The 27,316-nt window shown below is 43.3% G+C and overlaps 2 protein-coding genes and 1 pseudogene across 2 annotated transcripts in view; 1 reads left to right on the top strand and 2 right to left on the bottom strand.

Annotated features, from left to right (window-relative positions):
* Window positions 1-16,453, bottom strand: part of AKR1D1 (aldo-keto reductase family 1, member D1) — a 127,696-nt gene extending 111,243 nt beyond the window's left edge. The window contains exons 1-2 of the mRNA XM_011995478.1: window positions 16,387-16,453; window positions 13,935-14,210 (exon numbers count right to left, since the gene is read on the bottom strand). The gene's annotated coding sequence lies outside the window, so the exon portion shown is untranslated. The remainder of the gene's footprint in view (window positions 1-13,934; window positions 14,211-16,386) is intronic.
* LOC105550563 overlaps window positions 1-16,903 on the bottom strand; it is a 25,829-nt pseudogene extending 8,926 nt beyond the window's left edge.
* CREB3L2 (cAMP responsive element binding protein 3-like 2) overlaps window positions 16,677-27,316 on the top strand; it is a 138,551-nt gene continuing 127,911 nt past the window's right edge. Inside the window, exon 1 of the mRNA XM_011995481.1 lies at window positions 16,677-17,173. Coding sequence (XP_011850871.1) covers window positions 17,072-17,173 — 102 coding nt within the window. The 5' untranslated portion in view covers window positions 16,677-17,071. The remainder of the gene's footprint in view (window positions 17,174-27,316) is intronic.

The raw sequence follows: 27,316 nt of genomic DNA on the forward strand, positions 1-27,316 counted from the left end.
TTAGTAGAGACGGGGTTTCACCGCGTTAGCCAGGATGGTCTCGATCTCCTGACCTCGTGATCCGCCCGTCTCGGCCTCCCAAAGTGCTGGGATACCATGCTGTTTTATGGGCTGAAAGGTTTCCTCACTAAGCAAGGGTCCTCCATCATTAATGCCTCTTTAATACAAAACTCTTCTCCAAAGTAAGCTGGAGTCAGACACTGCAAGGGCCATCAAAAGGCATCAGATCCCATCGCTCAGGGCAATGCTTATGCTGATAAGGTAGCTAAAAAAGCAGCTAGCTTTCCAACTTCTATCCCTCATGGCAGTTTTTCTCCTTCTCATCTGGCCACTCCCACCTACTCCCCGGCTGAAACTTCCACCTATCTCTTCCAACACGAGTCAAATGGTTCTTGGACCAAGGAAAATACCTCCTTCCATTCTATTCTGTCGTCATTTCATAACCTCTTCCATGTAGGTTACAAGCCGCTAGCCCATCTCTTAAAACTTCTCATTTCTTTTCCATCATGGAAATCTGTCCTCAAGGAAATCACTTCTCAGTTGTTCCATCTGCTCTTCTACTACTCCTCAGGGATTGTTCAGGCCCCCTCCCTTCCCTACACATCAAGCTCGGGGATTTGCCCCTGCCCGGGACTGGCAAATTGACTTTACTCACATGCCCCGAGTCAGAAAACTAAAATATCTCTTAGTCTGGGTAGACACTGACTGGATGGGTAGAGGCCTTTCCCGCATGGTGTGAGAAGGCCACCGCAGTCATTTCTTCCCTTCTGTCAGACATAATTTCTCGGTTTGGCCTTCCCACCTCTATACAGTCTGATAACGGACCAGCATTTATTAGTGAAATCACCCAAGCAGCTTCTCAGGCTCTTGGTATTCAGTGACACCTTTATATCCTTTACCATCCTCAATCTTCAGGAAAGGTAGAACAGACTAATGGTCTTTTAAAAACACACCTCACCAAGCTCAGTCACCAACTTAAAAAGGACTAGACAATACCTTTACCACTTGCCCTTCTCACAATTCAGGCCTGTCCTCGGAATGCTACAGGGTACAGCCCATTTGAGCTCCTGTGTGGACACTCCTTTTTATTAAGTCCCAGTCTCATTCCAGACACCAGACCAACTTGGACTGGACCCCAAAAAACTTGTCATCCCTACTGTCTTCTGTCTAGTCATACTCCTATTCACCGTCCGTTCTCAACTACTCATGAATGCCCTGCTCATGTTTACACTGCCGGTTTACACTGTTTCTCCAAGCCATCACAGCTCATATCTCCTGGTGCTATCCCAAACCGCCACTCTAAATTCCCTCTTAAAGTAAATAAATAATCTTTGCTGGCAAGGCTAAGCTGAACCTCCTTGGGCACTCTAATTAGATGTCCTAGGTCCTCCCAATTCTTAGTCCTTCAATACCTGTTTTTTTCTCCTTCTCTTACTCAGACCTTTTATCTTCTGTTTAGTTTTTCAGTTCATACAAAACCGCATCCAGGCCATCACCAATCATTCTATACGACAAATGTTTCTTCTAACAAACTGACAATATCACCCCTTACCACAAAATCTTCCTTCAGCTTAATCTCTCCCACTCTAGGTTCCCACACTGCCCCTAATCCCGCTTTAAGCAGCCCTGAGAAACATCCCCCATTATCTCTCCATACCACCCCTCAAAAATTTTCACCGCCCTTGGCCGGGCGCGGTGGCTCAAGCCTGTAATCCCAGCACTTTGGGAGGCCGAGACGGGCGGATCACGAGGTCAGGAGATCGAGACTATCCTGGCTAACACGGTGAAACCCCGTCTCTACTAAAAATACAAGAAAATTAGCCGGGCGAGGTGGTGGGCGCCTGTAGTCCCAGCTAATCGGGAGGCTGAGGCAGGAGAATGGCGTGAACCCGGGGGGGCGGAGCTTGCAGTGAGCCGAGATCGCGCCACTGCACCCCAGCCTGGGGCACAGAGCAAGACTCCGTCTCAAAAAAAAAAAAAAAAAAAAATTTTCACCGCTTATTAATATAAGAAGGCAGGAATGTCAGGCCTCTGAGCCCAAGCCAAGCCATTGCATCCCCTGTGACCTTCATGTATTCGCCCAGATGGCCTGAAGTAACTGAAGAATCACAAAATAAGAGAAAATGCCCTGCCCCTGACTTAACTGATGACATTCCACCACAAAAGAAGTGAAAATGCCGGTCCTTGCCTTAAGTGATGACATTACCTTGTGAAATTCCCTTTCCTGGCTCAAAAAGCTCCCCCACTGAGCACCTTGTGACTCTCACTCCTGCCCACCAAGAGAACAACGCCCCTGTGACTGTAATTTTCCTTTACCTACCCAAATCCTATAAAACGGCCCCAGCCTTATCTCCCTTGGCTGACTCTTTTTCTCCCTCCTGCACCCAGGTGAGTAAAAAGCTTTATTGCTCACACAAAGCCTGTTTGGTGGTCTCTTCACATGGACGTGCATGACACTATTTATCAAAAATTACACAAACAAAGATCATTCTTTTTGGGGCTAGGTTTACAGTTTTATAACTTTTATGCCAAATTTTGATGCCTTATAATATCTGGCAGAGATAAATATGAAACTACTTGATCAATAAATCTGAACAAAAATGTATATTGACAATTCATAAGACATTTCTAATATTATTTCACCAATAATTTTAAAGCCAGCTTATTTATTGAAGATTTTACTTAAGTCTCATGAGTCCTCCTTAACTTTAAGTGAATTTGGTACCTTGTAGCAGCAACATATAACAAAATACATGTGTGTACACATAAACACACATATACATACTCATATAAACAAAGATCCTATAGCTTTTGTTTTTGAACTCTAGCCAAGAGATATCAATGCAGACTCATCCGTTTATTAAAAAACAGTTGAATCCAAATGGTCGTTTTTATCTTAACACCAGTATAACAGCAGATTTAAAGCAGGCAGAAAAGAAAATAGAGGAATATATAGTCTGGCCAGCCTCTGCATAGGAGCCAGGTTTTACAAGCAGGGCATGAGAGAGAGGAGAAGGAAATAAAAAGAACAGTAAAGTGATAAAAAGGGAGCTCAAGAGCTTCCAGTCACTTACACGGCACAGGGTTGATACTCCCATCACCCTTGTTTATCTCCCATTCAGGAGAGACTCAGACCCAGGGTCCACATGATATGGGATGGGACCCTCCCACCTTCACAAGTAACTGGTCAAGATGAGCTCTTTCAGTCAGAGAGAGATAGGGGAGCCTGCAGTTGAGAGGACTAAGGCTGTAGGTGGCTCTCTGAAGATAGAAGAGTGAGATTGGAAGTAGACAGGAAAGAAAGAAATCAGGGCCCATTCACAAAGTGCTTGCAAACAAACAGCATACTTCCAAACGAGGCTCCAATCAAGGAGGCTGAGTGAGGTCCTGAATGCCCCTCCCCAGGTCCAAATGGTTCCCTAGGCCCAGCAAAGCTTCTATGGTACTGCACTTACAAATAGAAATACCTAAAAGGCTCAGATGCTGTCACTAGCAGCCAAGTCTGAGGTAGAACAGGGCCCCAGTGACACCCCAAAAGAAGCAGAGGGTGATCGGGTGCACTTCCAGCTAACTCAGCCACTTTCAAAGTTTGCCAGGTTTTACAGAGGTCACTTTCTTTGTACCAGCGGAGAGTTGAAGGCAGCAGGTGTGCCGTGAGGCAAAAGGGAGGCTCCCCCAAAACAAAAGCATTTTTGGCAGTTGCTGAGAAGTTCCCGGATGTTCCTGTCATGAGATCTGCTAGCCACGAGCAGCTAGTGCTCACAGGTGACCCCACACCTTGCCCGGTAGCAAAACCTGGCTGTCAGGCACAGACTCACCCAGAGCACGCAGCACTTTCCCTATATGCACCACCAAAATTGTAACCAAAATGCAGGTTTAGCTATTTGCTGCTTGCAGAGTCCAACTAAGGTCTGGTATAAAGAAAGTGATTTTTTTTGTTGTTGTTGTTAATTCCAAAGCTAGATGAGGGGAACAAGTACAGGCTTCCTGCCTAAAATATAACTTTGCTTTTGGAGCAGAAAGTGCGCACTTTTAAAGGGGGCTTAACATGAACGGCACATGGGGTGGGGGGAAGTAAGCAAGTGGGACTCCTACATGTTAGCTTGGTACCTTATCTACTAGGTGGTCAAGGCGGTGACTGCCTGTTTCTTTGTGGGCATGTGTACTTTGGGTTGTAGATTGACTGTTATCTCTCAAGGCAACCTCCTGGTGGGTGAGATTTCCTTTCTGGAGCTCCTAAGCAGATAGTTAAATGAACTTGCCCTGTAGGGAATGTCTGGTGAAGGGGAGGTAAAAGGCTATATTTGCATTTCTAAAGGACTAACTAGAAAGTGGGAAAAGGAGGAAAGATAAAAGAAGATAGAAAAAATAAATAAATTTTCTCTTACAAAAAATGGGAAAGTTGGTTACAGTCCCAGCTACTTGGGAAGCTGAAGCAGGAGGATTGCTTGAGCCTGGGAGGTCAAGGCTGCAGTGAACTATGATCACACCACTGCATTCCAGCCTGGGTGACAGAGTGAGACCCTCTCTCAAAAATGAAAAGTGATATGGTTTTGCTCTGTGTCCCCACCCAAATCTTATCTCGAATTGTAATTCCCATGCGCTGAGGAAGGGACCTGTAGTCCCCACGTGTCGAGAAAGGGAGATAATCCGATCATGGGGGCAGTTTCCTCCATGCTGTTCTCGTGATAGTGAGTGAGTTCTCATGAGATCTGATGATTTTATAAGTGTTTGGAAGTTCTTCCTTCTCTTTTTTCTGTCCCTCTCACCTCTGCCATGTGAGACATGCCTGCTTCCCCTTCCACCATAATTGTAAGTTTCCTGAGGCCTGCCAGCCATGCAGAACTGTGAGCTGATTAAACCTCTTTCCTTCATAAATTACCCAGTCTCAGGTATTTCTTTACAGCAGTGTGAAAACAAACTAATACAAAAAGAGAGAGAGAGAAAGAGAAGCAGAGAGACAGAAAGAGCAAGTAAGCAAGCAAGCTTTTCCTGGCCATCTTAACTGAACTTTCGCTTATACCATTTTGTCCTTGGTTTGAGCAAATGATGGTACAGTATATAGGACTAATGTCTTAGCTCTGTGCTTTTGAAATAAACATTTTCTATCTCATTTCACCTAAGAATGGTCCCTTTATAAAGACAAATATAGGGTTACCTAGATAATAATTGCCTAGGGCAATAAAATAGGCAATTGGAAGAGTATATGGGAAAAAAAAAACCTATTTAAAAACTGGCTGATGAGACTCATGTAAACTTTTAAGATCTGCTTCTATCTATGTATCTGTGTCCCATGTATGATGTTTCACTACCAAAATATATAATAGAGCTTCAACCAATTGGCTTAAAGAAAAAAAGTAAGTGCTTAAATCAAATACTTTATCAGAAAAACAGAAACTTTAACTCAAATATCTTTTCGTTCACATGACCTTAATAATCTTTAGTAAATAAAGATAATTTTATAATTACTGGTGAAATAAAATAGAATCATCTTCAGAATTTAATATAGACATTTGATCTGAATTGGGTAGGTCAGATGCTATCTTTGCTAGATGTTTTAAGGTTATAAACTGCTTCTGGAATATTTTTGATGCTTGTTTGACTTGCCTGTGCTAGCACCTTTAGATTCTAGGCTCTAAAAGGTGGCATGGTAGGGCCTGGGGACATGTGGAATTCTCTCTGGCCCAACTATGCCTCCTCACCGTGGTAGGAAGGGTCATGTATTATCTGCAGCTCTCTCCTTTTGTCCTGGGCTACATATCTGACACATAAATTGCTTACCTCCTAGGTTTTTGGTTTAAAAATTATGAAGAGTTAACATTGTAACTAATATATGTGATTAAAACCACTAGATAGAAGAGAAAAATTCTATATGTAAAGTATATAAGGAAAGTAGCATGTGTTTTTGGTAAAAGGTCAGAGAAATGTAGTTTTTGTTTTTTGTTTTGTTTTTTTAAAGGGAAAGTGATTTTTCCTAGCTTAGAGGGTTTTTAAGTTGTTTTAAATGGAAGGAAAAATGACAGATAAAATGAAATGGATATAGAAAATTGGAAAAGTAAATTTTTGTCCTAAGATAAAATGATAGGATAAAAGTGAAGCTTTAAGTAAGATTTGCGATGAATTGATCTTATGAAAGGAATTTTTTTGTGTGATCAAGTTGGCTACAATTTAAAGGGTATTATTTAGTTTTTCTGTAAATTAAACATTAATATCAAGAGCACACTGATGCAGGGCCAGAGTCAGAAACCCTGTGTTGGAATAAAAGGGTTTTCTTAGAGCACTGATCTGTTCTTTACTAGAAAATTCTACAAGATTTACAGATATCTTACCTTATAGTCAAAGTGATTGAGATTAAATGGATTTGTTTATAAGATTTTATTAAAAATTAACTATGAAGTAATATACTATGCAAAGGCAAAATTTGGTTTTCTCTTTTAAACAAGATTTTCATGTAATAATTAAGAAACAGTAAAATATGTTTGCTTACTTTTTGAGTAAACTGCCAAAAAAAAGGAAAAAAGAGGAAAGTAAAGAGACAGATTCAGTTGGCTGCATGCTGTCTTTATTAGGTCTTATTGTTTGGGAAACCGAGTCTCTTCTCTATCAAAGAGCAAAGATTTTTTTTTCTTTTTGGCAATATTTGAGTTTTCACTTGTGGCTAAATGAATAACCTGTGATCCTATTTTGTGATCTCAAGTGTTTTCAACTTTTGAAATTTGACAAACTTTCCAAAATCAAAATTTCAGGTTTGAAATTTAGTCTTTTTGACCTCATTAACTTTTTTAAATATTAGGATCCCTGAAGTCCAAAAGAGATTTTGGACTTACTTGCCTTATTTGGTGTGTTAAAATCATAAAGGAAGCATTGTCAAATATCAAATGTTTATTTAACTTTGAGTTAAATAAATATTAGTATGTGTTCCAAAATCGTATGAGATTCCTGTAATCCTGATATGTCTTAGTATATATTATATTATCAGTAGTAATTATGATTCTGATGTAAATTGCATGTCACAGAAATAAGCAAATTTTCTTGCCAATTGTACCTTCAACCATGACTGTCCTAAGACTTTTTTGTTTTTTAGATAGGAGTCTCACTCTGTCACCCAGGCTGAAGGGCAGTGGCATGATCTCGGCTCACTGAGCAACCTCTGCTTCCCAGGCTCAAGTGATCCACCCACCTCAGCACCCCTGTAGTTGGGACTACAGCCTCATGCCACCACACCCAGCTAATTACTTTATTTTTTGTACAGGTAGGATCTCCCTGTGTTTTCCAGGCTGATCTTGAGCTCCTGGACTCAAGTGATCCACCTGCTCAGCCTCCTAAAATGCTGCGATGACAGGTATGAGCCACTGCAGCTGGCCTGTCCTAAGACAGGACTGTCATCCATGGACAGTTATTGTTTTACTTTGATTCATCTCAAAAAGTAGTTTATGATCAGCTACAGTTCAAAAGTTACTTCTTCTTTAGGGAAGTTCATGGGAAGGACTCTGACGGGCGCGCTTGAATGCAGGTTGCTAGTAAGTTTGGAGGCTGTGTCATTGGACTAGAGAGAAAATTGCCAGATCTTTCATTGAAGAGCTGATATGTTCATGAGGATTATTGTCCCAATCTTGGACAGAACAAAGGTTAATTACATAGAACTGAACTAATATATAACTGAAATAATTTTTTATGCCTTTTTTGTTTGGAACATTGCTGATACTATTTTGTTTTGTTTTTCAGAGTCAAGAAAACTTTTTTTCTTTTCCTTTTTTGAAGGGTGGGTTCTTGCTCTGTTGCCCAGGCTGCAGTGCAGTGGCATGATCTCAGCTCACAGAAACCTCGACTACCCAGGTTCAAGCAATCCTCCCACCTCAGCCTCTCGAGTAAATGGGAGTACAGGTGTGCACCACCACACCGAGATAATTTTTTTGTATTATTATTTGTAGAGATGAGGTCTCACTATGTTTCCCTGGCTGGTCTTGAACAACTAGGCTCAAGCTACTTTCCCACCCTAACCTCCCAAAGTACTGGGATTACAGGCATGAGCCACTGTGCCCAGCTGAAAACTTTTTGAGTTATTTATAGCTTTTAACAATTGAGTATACTCTTGTGAGTAAAATTTCTCTCTACCTGATTTCTCCAGAATTTGGAAACCATTTGAGTATTCTTAATTTATGGCAGTACAGTTATTTGCATAGGTTCAATAAGAATCTGTTTTTGTTTTTGTTTAGTAACAGGTCACAAGTGGAGACACTGGGTATTTTACCAAGCCTTTGACTGGAATGGCATATTTTCAGATATAAGAAGACTGCTTTGAGTAATTGAGATTGACTTTATAGAGCTCATAGCCTGTCGGAAAAACTGGCATGGTGGTGTGCCTGTAGTCCCACCTACTCAGGAGACTGAAGTGGGAGGATTGCTTGAGCCAGGGAGGTCGAGGCTGCAGTGAGCCATGATCCCGCCACTGCACTCCAGTCTTGGTGACACAGTGACAGCCTGTCTCAAAAACCACAACAATAAACTCCACAGACCAAAGTACAAATACAGTTGATCTTTATTTACGGATTCTGTGTTTGAGAATTTGCCTACTTGCTAAATACTCATGGTATTCTTATGGTCCATATTTTGGACCTGCACAGAACAGTGAAAAATTTGAATCTCCTGGTGTGCCCCACTGCACCCCAAATTTGAGTTATCCCAGTGAGGTAAAACAAGACCAAGTTCTGCCTTCTTGTTCTGGCTGTCATACGGTAAAACAAGTGTCATTTTTATGGTCAATTTAGTGCTAAGCATAGCATTAAATTCCTTTGTGTGCTGCTTTGTTGCTGATTTTGCTGTTTAAAATGGCCCCAAGCATAGGGGTAAAGTGCTGTTTAATGTTCCTAAGTGCAAGAGGGCTGTGAGGTGTTTTTTTGGGTAAAAGACACATAGATAAGTTTTGTTCAGTCATGAATTACAGTGCTGTTGGCCATGAGTTCAACGTTAATGAGTCACCAATACATATTTAACAAGGTGTCTTTAAACAGAAATACACATAAAACCAGGTGATTTGCTTTTATTTTGTTTCTGCATATTTATCAGTTGATACACGTTAAACATAGATTGATACATTTGTCTCTTTATATGTACTGATTGCCTGATTAAATTGTCATGAGCAGAGTCTCCCAGGAACCTAAACCCTGTTTTCCCTATGAGCAGTGGTTCAGTATTTGTTGATTCAGCGTCTGTGGTGATTTTATAGAACAGAGCTACTGCAAATAACGGGAATAGGCTGTACATGCAACAGCATGGACCCAGCTCACAGACACGTGAGTCAGACAAGGAGTATGTGCCACAAAATTCTATTTGCATCATGCTCAAGACCAGGCAAATCTGATCTATGGAAGCCAGAAAGGCAATGACCTCAGGAGGCGCACTGACTAGCAGACAGCGTGAGGGCACTCTTTGGGTTGATGGAAATGTTCTCTATCTCCACCTGAGGGTTGCAAATTAATCTGGACTGTGAGATGTGGTTTTATTTTACCACTGCTGGGGCCGGGAGTGGCCGCTCACACCTATAATCCCAGCATTCTGGGAGTCCGAGGCAGGAGGTTCTCTTGAACCCAGGAACTCGAAACCAGCCTGGGCAACATAATGAGATTCTGTCTCTACTGAAAATAAAAAAAATTAGCCAGGCGTGGTGGTTTTACACGACAGCCCAGCTCTTACAATCTTTCCCTTTGGGTTTGCTGGTTGCATTGTTCCTCTACAGCCACTTGGTGGCAGTGTTGGAGAAGTGACCAAAACGGCTGCAATTGAAGTTCCGGTCCTTTCTAGTTCAACTAAAGGGCTGTTTCGCTTCTGGCTGTGTCCTCCGTCCTCCTTTAAGGGAACTCTTGCCTCCACCAACCTCTCTTGTGACACGGTGCCAACAGTGTCCTAAGGGGAACGCCCTACAGGGGTCGGAGGAAAAATTGTGGTGAAGCAGTGTCAATCTTTGAGCCTCTCTATCCCTGCGGCCTAACCATCCCGCAGGCCCTTCACACCATTTCATGCCTGATCCCTTTCTCTGTTCCTCTCCTGCCCTCCTAGCCCCGCTCCTTGGGCACTGGGTGTGCCCTTAGGCTGTCAAATTCAACACCCTGAGGCCGTGTGCGGTGGCTCACGCCTGTAATCCCAGCACTGTGGGAGGCCGAGGCGGGTGGATCACGAGGTCAGGAGTTCTAGACCAGCCTGAACAACATGGTGAAACCTCATCGCTACTAAAAATACAAAAATTAGCCGGGCCTGGTGGCCTACGCCTGTAATCCCAGCTACTCAGGAGGCTGAGGCAGAATTCCTTGAATCCAGTAGGTGGAGGTTGCAGTGAGCTGAGATGGTGCCACTGCACACCAGCCTAGATAACAGCCAGACTCTGTCTCCAAAAAAAAAAAAAAAATTCAACACCCTAAGCCTGATCTTCCATCACTGGGAGAAGGTCACATACCGGGAAATTCAGTTGTGCGAAGTGTATGATCCCCATGTCACACAATTGATGTTTCTAGAAGTAAAACCTGTTTATCAACAGGGAATGAAAAATGCTTCATCCTTTTCCAGTCAGCTGCTAACAAGAATGAACTAAATCCACACTGGAGAACTGGGGATATTTTCAAGATCTCTTATTAAGCCGTAAGAGCAAAATACAGAGAAATGAGCATAATAAAACAATGACCAAACTTCTGTCTCCGTGTATTTGTATATGATTATATGAGCATAAAGGAAGTATGGAACGATACGTACCAGGCTGTTACCACTGTGTTCTTGGAATGGGACGGCCATGAGCAGATAAACAATGGGGGAAGAAAAAAAAAACCTTCACTGCAAAATCACTCATGTGAACGGCAACATGTATAACATTTTAATCTCTTTTATTTAATTACAAGTTAGATGTATTATCTCTGTATAGCTATGTGTGTGCATACATAGACACACAGACACATATACTTATGTATAAATTAAAGCTGTTTTTTTCCTATTTATTTTCTGCCTTTTACATTATGCCTAGACCTTGGTCACACCAAAATTAAAATTATAAAAGCATTTTATCTCTGGTTTCTCTGGATAGCTTTGTTTTATTTTACACTAATATCCTTAGTCCATCTGAAGCTTTTTTTCATATAAGTTGTAAGGTAGGGGTTTAATATAATAAAGTTTTATTTTCAAATTTTCTACAATCTTTAAAGCTGTAGTACATTAGCAGGCACCACACAGTGGCAAGTTAGTACGAGTATAGATTCAGCATGTAATTGTGAAGCCGAGGGGGCGTGGCCCTGGGATGGTGGAGTCCAAGATCTCCTGAGATCAGTAGAGGTAGAGAAGGAGCAATGTATGTGACTTTGGCTACTCGTATCTGTAGCTCTTCCTGTTGTCCCGGGGACTTTGGCCATTTCTGAATTTGCCAAGACGGGAAAAGGTCTGTTTCCAAGGGTAGCCTGCTTTGTAGGTTTTCAGAGTGCCCCCACCCCTTTCAGAAACCGAGAGGCAAACAGACGTGTTTCCTTGACTTCAGGCAGGAAGGTTCCATCCGGGACCCCCATCAGGGGCTATTCTCTATCAATAAGCAATCTGCAGCCAATTGAAGCCAAGGCACCTGTGTCGCCCCTTTCCAGCTCATTTTCTACCCCAGGTGGACTTCTCAGCGGTGGGGAGCAGCTGTCCTTCTCCCCTCCTTCTGTCTGACTCTTTATCCCAGTACTACAAGTCCTCATTACCAATTTACTTCACATTCCTTAGGCCTATCTTGATTTCCTGGATTTCCTAGAAAGGTATTAGATTCTTGCAGATATCTTCTCTCCTGTTTGTCCTATATACACTAAAGAGGCCAGGTGCAATGGCTCACACCTGTAATCCCAGCACTTTGGGAAGCTGAGGTGGGAGGATAGCTTGAGCCCAGGAGTTCGAGACCAGCCTGGGCAACAAAGCAGGAAACCCGTCTCTATACAAAATAAAAGATTAGCTGGACATGGTGGCCTTCACCCGTAGTCCCAGCTACTCAGGCAGCTGAGGTGGGAGGTTCACTTGAGACTGGGAGGTTGAGGCTGCAGTGAACCATGATCATACCACTGCACTCCAGCCTGGGTTATAGAGCGAGACCCTGTCTCCAAATAAATAAATAAATAAGAAATAGAAATTGAAAGAAAATCCTCAAAGCTGGGAAATTTCTATTATACTGAACACTGTTAGAACAATGTTAACAGGAAGAATTAAACAAAGGAAGGCCAGAGGGTGATAAAAGTTCGCTCCCATTCCAAATTGGAATAGAATGATAGAACACGTTAAAATAAAAAAGAAAAATCTCAACAGATGATAGAAAGTCAAAAGTGCAGAGGAGCAAAATAAATACATCTTCAGAATTTATTAAAACAATGTCAGAGATGAAATGGGCAGGATTCCATGGTTTGTTATATTATTAAAAGAAAAAAAAACTGCCCAAGAGGAATGAGATGATCTTAAAAATGCAGCTCTGATTGAGTAATCCCAAATGGTTTCAGTAAGGATGGCAAGGGGGCTGTACTTGGAGAACTCAGTGTGTTGGTTGGGAAAGGGCTGAGATGAGCTCTTGAATGGACAGGTACAAAGGAAAGAGAGGAGGCAGAGAACATTAGAGGGTGACATACACCTTGGAGAGTCATTGCTGTTGTTTGGAGCCTCCCAGGCTGTCATACTTTGTGATGGCAGCCTTGGGAAACCAATAGAGTATGCCTTCCTCTCCCCTTCACACAATCCTCACCATTCGGTGAGGGAGACCTTGATAAGCCAACTGCTCTCTACCCCACACACATTCTTTGGCCGACAATTTCACTTGAGAAGACCGAGTCTTCACAGCTTGTGTCATGTGTGGGTGTCAGGATGTGGCACCAGGGATGCCTTTGCACAGCCTTTTCACACTGGCTTAGGCAGACTTTCCCAAGCTGGAGGGCAGTGGGGTAATTATAGCTTGCTGCAGCTTTGACCTCCTCGGCTCAACCCATCCTCCTGCCTCAGTCTCCCAAATAACTGGGACTAAAAGCGTGTGCCACCACGTCCAGCTAAGTTTTAAAATTTTTTTTGTAGAGACAGCTTTCTATATCATCCAGGCTGGTCTCAAACTCCTGGCTTCAAGCAGTCCTCCCACCTCGGCCTCCCAAAGTGCTGGGATTACAGGAATGAGACACCATGCCTGGCCCCATTTCTTTTTTTTAAGGGAGTTTTAAACCTGGAAAAATTTATATGCAATGGTGTCTGGAATTTAGCAGGTAGTTAACAGTTCTCCCTGTGAATAAACTGAAAAAGTACCGGACACGAAAAAGGAAAATTCAATAGATTAATTTTTGTTGAGTAGTCAAAGTAAAAGCATGCTGATGAATGGGGCCATGAGAACTTGGCAGGTGGATTCTATTTTCATGATGTGGGGGATCTGTCAAGTGCCCAATTCTAGATACAATTTGTCTTAATAATTGAGATGAAGGTATAGAAAGCACATAGAACAAATCTGTAAATAGATTGACACGTGGAAAGATAGCAAATAATATCAGAAAAAAGAAACAGAAATGTCTTGTTGGCTAATGTATCTGATTTTCATTTTGGGAAAGTATGACTTCCAGTCATGCAAGTGCCATCAATCTATTAATAACAGAGACAGGACAACAAGGATGCCAGAGAAGCTGGAAGGAGAGTCAACTACATTACTAAGTTCTAAGAAGGAGAAGAAAAGGGAAATAATTTAGTTTTGAAAATGCAAAACAGGAAGACAGACTGGTAAGAAGTTGTGTGTACATTTAACAGAGAAGTATACGTGAAACAAAGGAGGCTGGAGAAACTCACCATGAGGGATTGTGATGTTATTAATAGATTACAGGTAAGTTTAACCGAACTATTTAGGGTGCCAATGATCATAATACATATTTTACAAAGGAAAAACCTAGTGGCTTAAAACAACATACATTTATTACCTGACAGGTCAAGAAGTTGAGCGTCGCTTAGCTGGGTCCTCTGGCTTAGGGGCTCTCACAAGGCTGCAGTCAAAGTCTTGGCTGGATCTGTGGACATATGAAGGTTCGCCTGGGGAAGGACCGACTTCTGTGTTCACTTACATGTTTATTAGCGGAATTCAGTGGCTCATAGGTTGTTGGACTGAGGGCCTCAGATCCTTACTGGCTGTTGGCTGGACACATCCTTGCTACATTGGCCTTTTCATATTGCAGTTCATGGCATGGCAGCTGGCTTCTCTTAGAGCAGGCAAGCAAGAGAGGAAGAGGAAAAAAGCAAGTCAGGAGCCATAATCTTTTTGACATCCTCTCACTTTTGGCATATTCTTTCTGTTAGAAGAAAGTCCTCAGGTCTAGCCCAGACTCAAGAGGAGGAATTACACAAGAGTGTGAGCACCAGGAAGTGGGATCACTAGATGCCATCTTGGAAACTGGCTACTACATGGGGGCATAAGCAGGATTAGACTTTGTCAAAAACAGAAATGCTTCACAGATAAATGTTTGTATTCCTACATTAAGGAAGATGTACAGATGGTTCCTGACTTATGACTTATGGTTTTCTGACTTTATGATGGTGTGAAAGAGATATGCATTCAGTAGAAGCTGTACTTTGAGTTTTGAATTTTGATCTTTTCCCAGGCTAGCAATACGCGATATTGTATTCTCTTTTGGTGCAAGCGAGCCATAGCTCCCAGTCAGCCACACAATCATGACAGTAAACTAGTACTGTGTTGCCAGATGATTTGGTCCAACTGTAGGCTCATATAAGTGTTCTGAGCACATGTAGGGTAGACTAGGCTAAGCTATAATGTTTGATAGGTTAGGTATATTAGATGCATTTTTGACTTATGATATTTTCGATTTATGATGGGTTTATGTGGATGTAATCCCATTGTACATTGAGTGCCAGATTAAAAAAATAAGAAAGGCCTCTAAAAATGGAAAGAGCGATCTATGGAAAGAATGTGGTGAAGGGGATACCTGGCTGGAAAAGAAAAACCAAGAACCTAAGAGAAAAATGAGAAAACTATTATATAAGGAAGGTGTGTGCCCATAAACTACAGCTTCTATTTAGCATTAAAATAATCTCAAAAGCTGCGTGTGGTGGCTCATGCCTTAAATCTCAGCACTTTGGGAGACTCAGGAAAGAGGACTGCTTGAGCCCAGGAGTTTGAGGCCACCCCGGGCAACAAAGTGAGATCTTGTCTCCACAAAAAATTAAAAAATTAGCCGGGTGTGGTGGTGCACATCTGTGGTCCAAACTACACGGGAGGCTGAGGCAGGAGAACTGCTTGAGCCCAGGAGGTGGAGACTGCAGTGAACTGAGATCGTGCCACTGCACTCTAGCCTGGGTGACTGAGTGAGACTGTCTCAAAAAAAAAAAAAAAAAAATCTCGAAAGACCCCAGAAGATAGGACCAGCCAGACAAATGGAATAGTTTATATGATAAACTGCTGCTTTAAAGACAACATAGAGTTCAAAGACTTTTGTCCCCAACCGCCAAAAAATACTTGCCAAGGAGACAACACAATAGCTAATACCTGAATGTGCCATTGTAAGAAACTTCTAGAGCTAACTGGCAAAGACCTACTTTTATATTTAACATAGGTAAACTATATTTTCAAGGGCTTCTTTTTTTTTTTTGGAATTAAAAAGGAGGAAGAATCACAGTGTTGGGGGAATTCCTTTAGAACAGGCCATCTCTTCCCTATTCTAGGAGGTGGGCCTGGTGCTCTGGCCCTGGCTCACCTTTCCGGCCTTTCCCACCCCTCCCTGCCAAGCACCTCTGCTGCAGCCACACTGGCCTCCCCAGCAGTCATGGGAACACCAGCTTCTCCCGAAATCTCATTTCCTTTAGGAAGAACTTCCCTGATCAGCACGTAAAATAGCATCGATCTTGACACATCCTGTTTTCCTGCTTTTATTTTTCATTATAGCAATTTCCACTTTCTGAATTTAAATGTTTATTTCTTTGTTTATTGCCTGACTCCTCTGAGATAAAAGCTCTATGAATTCAAGGACTGGGCTCACTTCTGTAGGACCTGGAAAAGCATGCCATTGACTCTTACTAAGCAGATGAAAGAAAAAAATACAGTAAGTGAAGTCCATAAAAAATAGAAGAACCCAGCAGAAAATGGGCGAAAAAGGTGAAGAACAATGACAATTTGCTAGAGCTGCACTAATATAAATTTATGTGCATGAGGAATATTTGGATTTTTGTATAATATGTAATCCATTAAAAAAATTCCAAGAGATCCAAATGAACTAAAGTACCTGAAAATGTGTAAGTCCCCCGCGCAGCAACTCTCGCGCCCCCTGTCGGCGCCCTGGCTAATTTCTGAGGATTCTCAGCAAGACTAAGCTCACCCTCCCCGTTTTACAAAATGTATTCTTGTCGCTATTTCATTGGCTGTACCTTTCAGACGCCCTTTTCCCATTAGTCAAGCCTCCAGTCCATCACTTCCGAACCCAAGCCCTCTATTGGTCCGCTGTAGGCGACAGCCGTCAGCGGCCTGCGCTCAGGCAGGAGGAGTTCCTCGGTGACGTCACAGACACTCCCTGGCTACTTTCCAAGGCGTGGGCGGAGACTTCCCGCGGCCTCTGCCATTGGGGGGCGGGACAAGACCGAGAGTGAGACTTCTGATTGGGTCTGTTGGGCAAGACGGATATCCGATTGGTCAAGCCTGGGAGGGAGGTGCGGCCGCAGCTGGGTCCTGGAGCAGAGCCTAGGAGCCCTGGGGAGTCTCAAAGTTTGTGTCTGGAGCTGTAGCGGCAAGTGGGTTTGCGGCGAAGGGATTTTCCTGGGATGAGAGTGGGTTTCCTGCCTTCATTTTGGATGCACATCCCGCTTTAGCCCCGGCAGCCTTTGGTCCGGCCCGTGTCCCTGGGGATTCTCGGATCTCCGAGGACACCGGACGGGAGCGCTTGGCCATCCTCTCTCCGGCAGAAGAGCAGACGTTTGCCTTCCAAGTGCAAAACTACACACACGCGCGCGCACACACGCACGCACACGCGGAAAGAGAGGAACCTCGCCAGTCCGAGGCAGCTCTGCGCGTCCCCTCTGCGCTTAGCATCCTCGGCCCAGCGCGGCCCGCACCGCCATGGAGGTGCTGGAGAGCGGGGAGCAGGGCGTGCTGCAGTGGGACCGCAAGCTGAGCGAGCTGTCAGAGCCCGGGGACGGCGAGGCCCTCATGTACCACACGGTGAGGACCCGGCGGGCGGGGCAGGAGGGCTTTCAAAGCGGGGAAGTGTTGTCACGCGAGGAGCAGCTGGAGTCCTGGGACCCGGGAAGGCAGGGTTTGGGGCAGGGCATGGCCAGAGTCAAGAGGTCCTGGGCGAGGTGTACTTTAATGTCTGAGCAGATGAAGGAGGGCAACTGGCCCCTTTGCACTTCTTGTGAGAGTAATGCCACTTTATATTGCTTTAACAATTCATGCTTTTTTCCCTGAGGCTTTTTCCATCTGTAACATCATTTGCTGTTGCTAACAGTACTGTAATGCGGGAGGAGTGTGTGTTTTGAGAATAACATGCCTCCGCCTATTGATTTTTTTTTTTTTTTTGAGGTTTTCCAAAACTGGACAAGATTAAGTAGCATTTCCTTTTCATCTGTCTCGTATTCTCTCTCCCTCCCTCTTCTTTCATATTTATGTTTTAAAAAGTACACGTGTGTGTGTGTGTGTGTGTTGAAAGGGCTCCGCTACGTTAAGGAGAAAGGCGGCTTTATTTGCCTTCTTAAACTGTACGACCAAGAAGTCTCCTTCCTCCCTCTTCAGAGGAAAAACCAGCAGAGGAGTATGGAAAATCTGAGACAGTTGCATATTTAAGACAGGCTCTGGGGAAGGTGGGACAGCTCACCAGTTGCTTGTTCGCTCTTCTACTAATGCCTCAGAGATCTCTTTGGGGGTTAGGCTGTCCCAGAGCACGCACATTTCTTTTAAAGTTTTTAATGTCAACTTTTTGGTATTAAGTTTGCAAAATGTTATTTTGTTTCCAATGGCCAGTACTGATCATAGAACTTTATGCGAGATCTCTTTGTTTGATTCTTATCCATGCAGACGTTTGTAATGGTGGTGGGGCTGGGGTGAGGGGGAACACTAATGAGAAAACCACTAGAGGCTTGGCTGCTTCCCCTTCACGCTTTTTTAATGGGGTCAGTACCAGGATATTTGAAACTTCTGCAAAATGGCCTGCAGGCTCCACCTCTTTGGCCTTTGCCTCTGGCTGACGTTATTTTGGGACAAGGAATGAGGGCCTCCCTGCTGATTCCCACCAAAGTATTTGTGGCGGCTGAGAGTGGCTTGTTTAAAAAAAATGCAGAGTGCAGGGCTGAGAGGGAGTGTGGTAGTTCATGCTGGGGCAAAAGCCAGATGTTCAGTGTGATCTTCTGGGCTTTGCTTGCTGAGCCTGTCCTGGGGACACCATGCGGGCAGCATGGGGGTTGGGTTCCCAGATGTGCTTCCTGTCCTCAGTAAAGGACTTGGAGTATGTTGGTCCTCAAATATGTTTTGATGATTGGGTGCTCCAGGAGTTTCTGCTGACAGGCTACATTTTATCCATATGCAGAGGGGCAGCCCTTCTCTTTTGTTCTTAAAGTATCAATCTTTTGCTGTGACAGTGTCTCATCCAACAGCTGCAATGCTACAGTTAGGGGGCTGTCTTTCAGCTGGTGGGATGAATTACGCACAGGCGTGTACCTTGCTGTTGTTTGACCCCGTAGCTTGCATTTGTGAGTTCACAGGGAAGGGTGCGAGATGCTACCTGTGACTGTGGCATTCACTCCAGGAAGAACTGCTTGGACTGGCTCTGACTAACATCTTTATGCACAGTTTCAGGGAGTAGAGACCTTACATTTGCTTTGATATTAACAGCCCAGTTTTTCTGTCATTGTGATAAAGCAGGAATGTGTGATTAGTTTTCTTTTAATTCTATTTTTAAAAAATGCTTATTATGTCCTCCACTTAGGTACGTGTCTGTTGTGAACAGCTCATTCCTATAAAATGCTGCTTATCATTGCTGCAAGTCAGTGCAACAAACTGTGCATATGAATTACTGTTGAAAGAGGTATTGGTTTAGCAGTACAGATGATTGGGTTATATTTCTCTCAAACTAAGGGACGTTTGGAAGAGGTGGGGAGATAGATAACTTTCCCATCTGTTTCCTGAACTCTGTTAGATATCCAGGGGCAGAGCTGTTTGTTACTCCAGCTGAATCTTTATGTGGAAAAAGGATGGCCTGATTATGCATTCAGTCAAAGAGATATTTGTTCTTTTGATTACTATTTGTGGAATATATAAAGCACTTGGGAACATGAGTGAACAGAAGCAGACAGAAATCCCTGACCTCTAGAAGCTCATATTCGCGCGCGTGTGTGTGCGTGTGTGTGTGTGTGTGTGTGTGTGTGTAGGGGAACATAAACAATAAACATAATAAAGAAGTGATTATATTGGATGAAATAAATGCTATGGAAAACGTATAAGCAGAACAAGGTGAGGGGGATAGAGAACACAGGGTGGAAGAAGAGCAAAGTATGGGATTGAACTGAGTGATCAGAGCAAGCTTCCCATAGAAAATGGATCTGAACAAAAATTGGAAGGAGGTAAGAGTGTTAGCTCAGCAGGATGAAAAAGTAGAGCAAAGGCCTAAGGTAGGTGTGCATTTTCATGAGCCTGTGTTAATATCATGTATTTTAGATTACTCATTTTGGTGAGTTACTTGTCTTATAAACTCCGGGTGCTTCTGAGACACCAGTGCCTGTTTTTGGAACGATTTAGTAAAACTTTCCAAGTGGAGGAGAGCCTGAGGGGAGGGTGAGGTGCGAGGGTGGTAAGAGATGATGACAGCTACCATCTATTGAGTGAGTGTCATCTGAAAGGCAGGGCTGACCACATGGCCTGCCACCCATGCAGTGCCACGGGGTCCACACTTGGTTCGATGCTCTGCTGTCACCATCTTGAAAATCCGAATTCTTTTTGAACAGGGGAACTTACATTTTCATTTTGCACTGGGTTTCACACATTCCGTAGCTGGTCCTGCTGAAAGACATTGTGTCTAGCGCTTTACAAAGATTATGCCATTTAACCCTTGTAATGACCCAATGAAATGAGCCGTTTTTATTACTTTTATTTTACATATGAGAAAAATGAGGCTTAGTGAGTTTAAGCACTTGGTTCAGTTCCCACAGCTATTTAGTGATAGAACCCGGATTCAAACCCGTTGTCTGCCTGCCTCCAAGTACTTGCCCATCAGGCTGTCTGAATGAAGAATCCTGACTTAAAGAGAAGGAACTGAGTAAGAGGTTGGAAGAGAATGATTGGAATATAGGAACTGCTGAGCCTGAAAGCAGCTAATGTTTAAATGAGGCTGACAGTGGCAGCCACCAAGCCTTCCTAGTGAGATCACTTTTGTTGCTCTTACTAGGGATTTAATTACTACATGCATGATTGCTAATGCTCTGTTTTAGCAAACCTGTCGCATACTTGATTTAAACAATTTAGAATGTTCAAGTTTGTTGCCCAAGGCTGAGATTATAATGTTTCTCAGGAGTCTTCTGTTAGCCATTAGGAGCAGTGTTTTGTTTTGTTTTGTTTTTTTCCATTTGGTTAGGTATGAAGACATCTTGGTCTACAAGGACAAAGGCAGACAGGTTCAAAGTGTACAAAATAATGAAGCATATGGATAGGGCAAAGGTGGATTGATCATTAGATCCTGAATTGCTAAAACTCTGGGCTTCCTCTTGAAGCTTAAAAAATTGTTTCCATACAGGTGATGAAATGTTATTTTAATTCAGTGAGTACTGATTTTAGGAGAACTGTTGCTTCAAGATGGAATACAGGCTAAAATTGGTTCAGGAAAGATGGCAGATCTAAAAATCAGGAGAATATCTCTTGGGGTTTGGTACCACCGTGAGAAGAAACCTTGCCTCTTTCCCCAAACCTGCCTGTATGTTGGACATTTCTGCCATTTGTATTGTATTCCTGTAAGATTCTCTGAAAATTACTTTCTGGGAATTATCTGTGTTTTTGTAGTTTATTTTTTACTTTACTTTTATTTTATTTTATTTTTGAGATGGGTCTTTTTCTGTCACCCAGACTAGAGTGCAGTTGCTCAATCATGGCTCACTGCAAGCTAAACCTTACAGGCTCAAGTGATCCTCCCACCTCAGCCTCCAGAGTAGCTGGGCGTATCAGTGTGTGCCACCATGCCTAGCTAATTTTTTTTTTCTTTTTTTTTTTTTTTTGGTAGAAACGGGATCTCAGTATGTTGCCCAGGTTGGTCTCCAACTCCTGGACTCAAGGGACCCGCCTGCCTCAGCCTCCCAAAGTGCTGGGATTACAGGTGTGAGCCACTGTGCTCAGCCCCCTTTTGCAATTTAAAGAGCAAAATAATCTCTAAATTTTAAAATGTATTTTATGTATGTATGAACTGTATCTGGAAGGATGCTCAAGAAATAGATAATTTTTGGGAAAGCGGCTTGGGGAAGTGGAAGTCAAGAGATGAAGGGAAGCATGTCTACGCACCACACCCGTTGGTACTATTCAAATTTTTATCTCCTGACTATGTCTAGAAAATGGAAGAAGTACAACTTGTGGGCACCATGTAAAACTGAACTAGAGGTAATTTTCAACCAAGTGTTCTTCTGGGGAAAAGGGAGCTTCAGTATGTAGAATATATACTTCAGTATATAGCTTGAGTATATAGAAACTCAATGCCACTCAAGGTCGGTGGAGGCCTTGGGTGAAGAACAGGAGAAGTGGGAAGGCCCTGCGGAAAGAGGCTTTAGGGGGAGAGGTCGGCAGGGGGTTTGCCTATGATAAATGTCAAGCTCTTGATAATGTTCTGTCTTTCTTCTATCTCAGTTTAGCCATCTGGAAAATAATACAATTTTTGCCATGATTATATCCTTTTAAAAAAGTGTATAATAAAAACTAAGTTTTTGTGAAAGTAACAACAGAAGTTCTGCTTGTTTAAAATGCAGAATTCCTATAAAGCCAAGTTATTTGTAAAATCATTTGCTGGTTATGCTACTACAGCTTTATATCTGGTTGGTTCTTCAAGTGAAACTACTGGTCCTAGACAGTGGTAGGTAGGGAGTTGGGGGAATATCCGACCTGCCTGGTCCAGATGGAAAGGCCATCTGGCTTCCATGTCTTACTGAGTGCTGAAAAGGACTTGGCTGATCTCACAGACTGTGTGGTTTCCTCTTCCTCCTGCCTGACCCGGAGAGTGATATGATTTCAATGCGATCTTGAAGCTTTTGGTTTGATGTTCCACTTTGGAGTCACCTCCTAGGCTTGGCCCCACGCCAGGTTCTGAAGGGGAACCCGGGTCCTCGTTGGCTGAGAATGGCATTACTTATGATCACATGACCTCCCCAAGCTGAATAAATGTAATGAGTTCTAACGGGAGACAGAATTGGGAAGTAAGTATAATTTTTCCAGACCCTTGGGGTACCTTTCAACATGCTCACCCCTTTTGTGTTCCCCTCCTTTCTCAGACATCAAGTGTTCACTGTAATGTTCTCTTTCCAATTTCCTCTCTTCAAATTTTGCTGTCAGGAAAGATTTGATAAGCTTACACTAGAAATTTAAGTATTAGTAAGATTTAACATGTTACCCCTAAATGGGCATTTATATTTAACAATAATTACTTCAGGTCAAAAGGGTAAATCTCTACTTGGAGAACCTAGGGCGATAGCTAGGTAGTAGTGGGGGACTATTTGGGAAATGGGAGAGGAACCCTCACTGCCCCTCCATTATTTCATAATGTGGCTCTTATTCATAAGGCAGCCTTGTTTATATGTTGCTAATTTGTCTGTGATCTAAAGGATTTCCATTGGCTTAGCAAAAAATCTTTAACCGATGATTTTATTGTCTCTGAAATTGTTCTCATGGTAGTAACATTGGTTGGGAGGCGGTAGACATAGGCACAGTCCTGAAAGATGAGAGGGCAGTACAGAGTTTTATATTTGCCCTCCTTCTCGAAAGATCCCTGAGTTATAGTGTTCAGTGGAAATAGGGATCTGTGATGTGACATTGCTTTTGAAGGAGTTATAAGGCATAGAATCTAGATTAATAATTGAATTCATTACAATGTTTGCAGCTGGAAATAACTGAAAATGGATTCAGATCGGCTCATATAGTAAGTAAATTATCTCATGTTGCAAGAGGTTTTTAAATAGAGCCCCTGGCCGGGTGCGGTGGCTGACACCTGTAATCCCAGAACTTTAGGAGGCTGAGGCAGGTGGATCACAAGGTCAGGAGTTCAAGACCAGCCATGCCAAGATGGTGAAACCCTGTCTCTACTAAAAATTAGCCAGGCGCTGTGGCAGGCGCCTGTAATCCCAGCTACTCGGGAGGCTGAGGCAGGAGAATCTCTTGAACTTGGAGGGGAGGTTGCGGTGAGCCAAGATCATGTCACTGCACTCCAGCCTAGGTGATAGAGTGAGACTCTGTCTCAAAAACAAAACAAAACAAACAAAAAAACAAAAACAAATAGAGCTCCTTGTTTGGCTGATTCAGCAGTTCCTCAGTGTCCCCATGGACCTTGGTTCCACCCATGTGCAGCTTTCATCCTCAGGTTGGATGTGTGATGGACACAGGAGTTATAGGTGTTATGTTCAAAATGACAACCTCCAGAGGAAGAAGATAAGTTGTCTCTTTCTTGTGTCCCTTTTTTAGAATGGAAGAAACTTTTCTTAGTAGCCCACTAGCTTCTTTTTCTTAAAGCTTTATTGGTAAGGATTGGGCCACATGACCATTCTTAAGCATATGGCTGGAAAGGAGAATGGGATTTATGTCATCAGCTTAGATTAATCATATGGGGATGGAAGAGATATTGGAGACTCAACCAGCATGACCATTGGGATCATTAGTAAAACAGTCTGAGTTAACAGTTCTTTCCTTAGTCAAAAGGTATGTTTCTTTTCTCATGAACCTGGGCTAGCAACTAGAAAATTTAAAATTCACAGTAATTTGCCCTGGGCGTAAAACAGTAAACCCAAGTACTGGGCCATTTGCAAAGTTCTTTTGTTTTTTGTTTTTAAATAGAGACAGGGTCTCCTTCTGTTGCCTAGGCTGGTGTTGAACTACTCGGCTCAAGGGATCCTCTGCCTCGGCCTCCCAAAGTGCTAGGATTATAGGCATGAGCTATCATGTCCGGCCCAGCAAAGTTCTAAGAATGTTATTTAGCTATGCTACCAGTGCCCAGTGAAGGAAGACTATAAATGTAGAAATAGCCTCTTGAAAGTCCAGGCAAAGGCTATTCAGGGTGGGGTGGGAGCCCGGAGGAGATTATGGCTACGTCTTGACTCACTAACTAGGAGATGTAGAATTAACTGCATTATCTGGACTCTTGGCAGCAGAGTAGAATACCAGGGCTGGAGGTAGCTAGCTGAGCCTGTAATCATGCTTACCATGCAGGACAAGAATGGTTTGTTCTGTTTGGGATCGACAGCAGGTAGAAAGCTAAATGCCATTTTTCAAATAAGCTATTTTTCCAGTTGCATATGGTTGTTCAAATATTGAGGCGGCCACATGTGCCTGTCTGCAGCTTAAACTGCTGGCCTCAGCCTGACATGGCTCCACCCTGTCTGGTGACTCTCTTGGGGCAAATAGCCTTAAGCCTTAGCTGGGCATTTGGTAGAGTTGACGCCTATGGTTGCAGGGCATCTGAATTGTTCAAGTGAGTGATCTCGTGAATGGGGGAGTGCTGCCCATGTTTTCTGCCCCTGTGGAATCAGGATGGAAAGGACATGATGAGACCCACTGTCTCTGGATCAACCTTGAGCCTATTTCTCCTTTTCCCTGCTCAGTAGATGCTCTCTGGCCCTTCCCAATGAAGTGCTAAGGGATCTTGATTTTTCCCTGAATCGAATTGTATAGGTTATTCATGAGGCACATGGGAGAAGACGGGCCATTTTATCTATGGGGAATGTGAGACGTAGAGCAGTAGAGAGATTTGCTCAGCACAAGTTCCTTGAGGACAGGAGACATCACTGTCTCTTCTATACCCTCATGGTCCTTAGTCAAGTGCAGGATGCCCAATCATAAGTGCTTGATGCATAGTTAAGTAGAGTGAGGCAGTCCTGGAAAATGGATAAGTTGGGTGGCTCTGGCCTCTTTTTATGTATTTTAAAAACTCTGGGCAGGATGTGGTGGCCCATGCTTGTAATCCTAGCACTTTCAGAGGCTGAGGCAGGAGGATCGCTTGAGCCCAGGAGGTTGAGTTTACAGTGAGCTGTGATCACGCCACTACACTCTGGATTGGGCAACAGAGCGAGACCTTGTCTCAAAATAAATAAATAAATGAACAAACAAATAAATTTTGGATTCTTGTAAATGGTTTTGCAAATGTGAAAATTCAGTATAAGAGTGACTTGGGTAATTCTGTGTCAATATCTTTTCTTGTTTTGATTAGAGAACAAGATGGGCATGGGGTGATTGAGTGACAGTCCCTGTTTCCAGTGGGAGTCGAGTTGATGGCATAGTGGAAAGGGTGGGCTCTCAAGGCAGACCATTTTGGTGTTGAGGGACATAGGCTCTCTGGTGACCTTGGGTACATTACTTCACCTATGTGGATTTCAGTTCCTTTGCATGTCACTGCCTGACCCGTAATAGAAGTACTTTTCCAACCTATCCCCTAAGTCACATGTCTTCTCTTTGGGAACGAAGTGTCCCAACCTTGGGAGTCTGACATCATTCAGAAAGTGGAGAGAGCCTGTCATTATTCTCTCTCATGCATCTTTATTTCCTCTCCTCTTCTGCTGTAAACACAGGCCTCTGCCTTGAACACGTTTGCCAGATGCTCCCTCTTACTCATTTCTTTTCTCTTGTTTACTGCCAGGTTTTCTCAAGTGCGTGGTCACCAGCTATGGCCTCCATTTCCTTAGTCTCTACCCTGTATCCTCTGCCCCCTGGGTCCTACTGCTCCACCTCTCCCTAGCTGCTAAATCCAATAGTCGTTTCTCTGTCCCTACCTGCAGGGCCTCATGGGATTATTTGGCAATACTGACCACAGGATTGCCTCATAACTCGTTTTTGTTTTGGCTTCCATGACACTCTGGCAAGCTTAGTTCTTCCTCCTCTGGCTTCCATACCACCTGTGAAATGTGAGTGTTTGGTACTTGGCCTTCTCTTCTCTCTGTATGTTCCCCTGGCCTCCGCTATAAACTTCGGTGCAACTGGTTCTCAGTTTTTTATACTTGCTATTTGTCTTTTGATGAAAAGCAGATCTTTGGAGTCTGACTCAAACCTGCGAGGTCCACATGAACAGCAGCACAGCTCTGGCTGGGTAACCCTTGAATTTTCGTATGTTTCTTGATGTGTTTCAAAGAAGAGCTGGGACGTTGATCCTTCTTATCGCTGCACCCATTTATCTCAGGGAATGTTTAGTGACTCAGCTCTCTTGCAGTGTAAACCCAAGAGGAGCTCATGGGTCATTCCTGGGAATCAGCTGCTTCTACAGTCAGTGTCACTCATTAGAGACAGGCTGTGTTTTGCTTGTACTTTGGCTTGGGAAACCCTCTGTGGCATCCTGTGGGGGTAGGTCTAATCTTTTCGACTGTGTGGAAGGCCAATTCAAAAGTGAGACATAACTTTTTAGATCACGTACCATATTTTCCTCTTGTGTGTACAGCAGCTCTGGGGCTCAGCTACAGTTGTCTCATGTTGAATTGCCTGCTTTTGAGTTGCTCTATTCTGGTGTAGGTGTCTGATATTACTTTGGGGATTTTTTTTTTAAAGAATTGAGATGGGTTATTCTGAACCATCCATATTTTAATGCCTGATTTTTGTTAGAATTATCAACGGTAGTTCTTGGAAGAGAGTTTTTCTTTGGAGGATAAAGCCTTTTTTTTTTTTTTTCCTGAGACAAGAGTCTCGCTCTATTGCCCAGGCTAAAGTGCAGTGGCATGATCTTGGCTCACTGCAACCTGCACGTCCCGGGTTCAAGCGATTCTTGCGCCTTAGCCTCCCGAGTAGCTGGGATTACAGGTGCCCACCACCACGCCTGGCTAATTTTTTGTATTTTTAGTAAAGGCAGAGTTTCGCCATGTTGGCTAGGCTGGTCTGAAACTCCTAGCCTCAAGTGATCCACCCACCTTGGCCTCCCAAATTGCTGGGATTCCAGGCGTGAGCCACTGCGCTCGGCCATGCCTTTTGATGTATGAACTCATCACAGTACAATTTACTTCATATCTTTGGTGATCACTTTGTAAATTCTACATTTTTATTACATGATCTCAAAATCCCACAGGTATTACCTGTGTTATGCCCCTACCACTGAAGATTCTTTAAAAAATAAGCTATTTAAGGCCAGGCGTGGTGGCTCACGCCTGTAATCCCAGCACT

Source organism: Mandrillus leucophaeus, unplaced genomic scaffold (genome assembly GCF_000951045.1).
Source record: "Mandrillus leucophaeus isolate KB7577 unplaced genomic scaffold, Mleu.le_1.0 Scaffold49, whole genome shotgun sequence".
NCBI classification, from domain to species: domain Eukaryota; kingdom Metazoa; phylum Chordata; class Mammalia; order Primates; family Cercopithecidae; genus Mandrillus; species Mandrillus leucophaeus.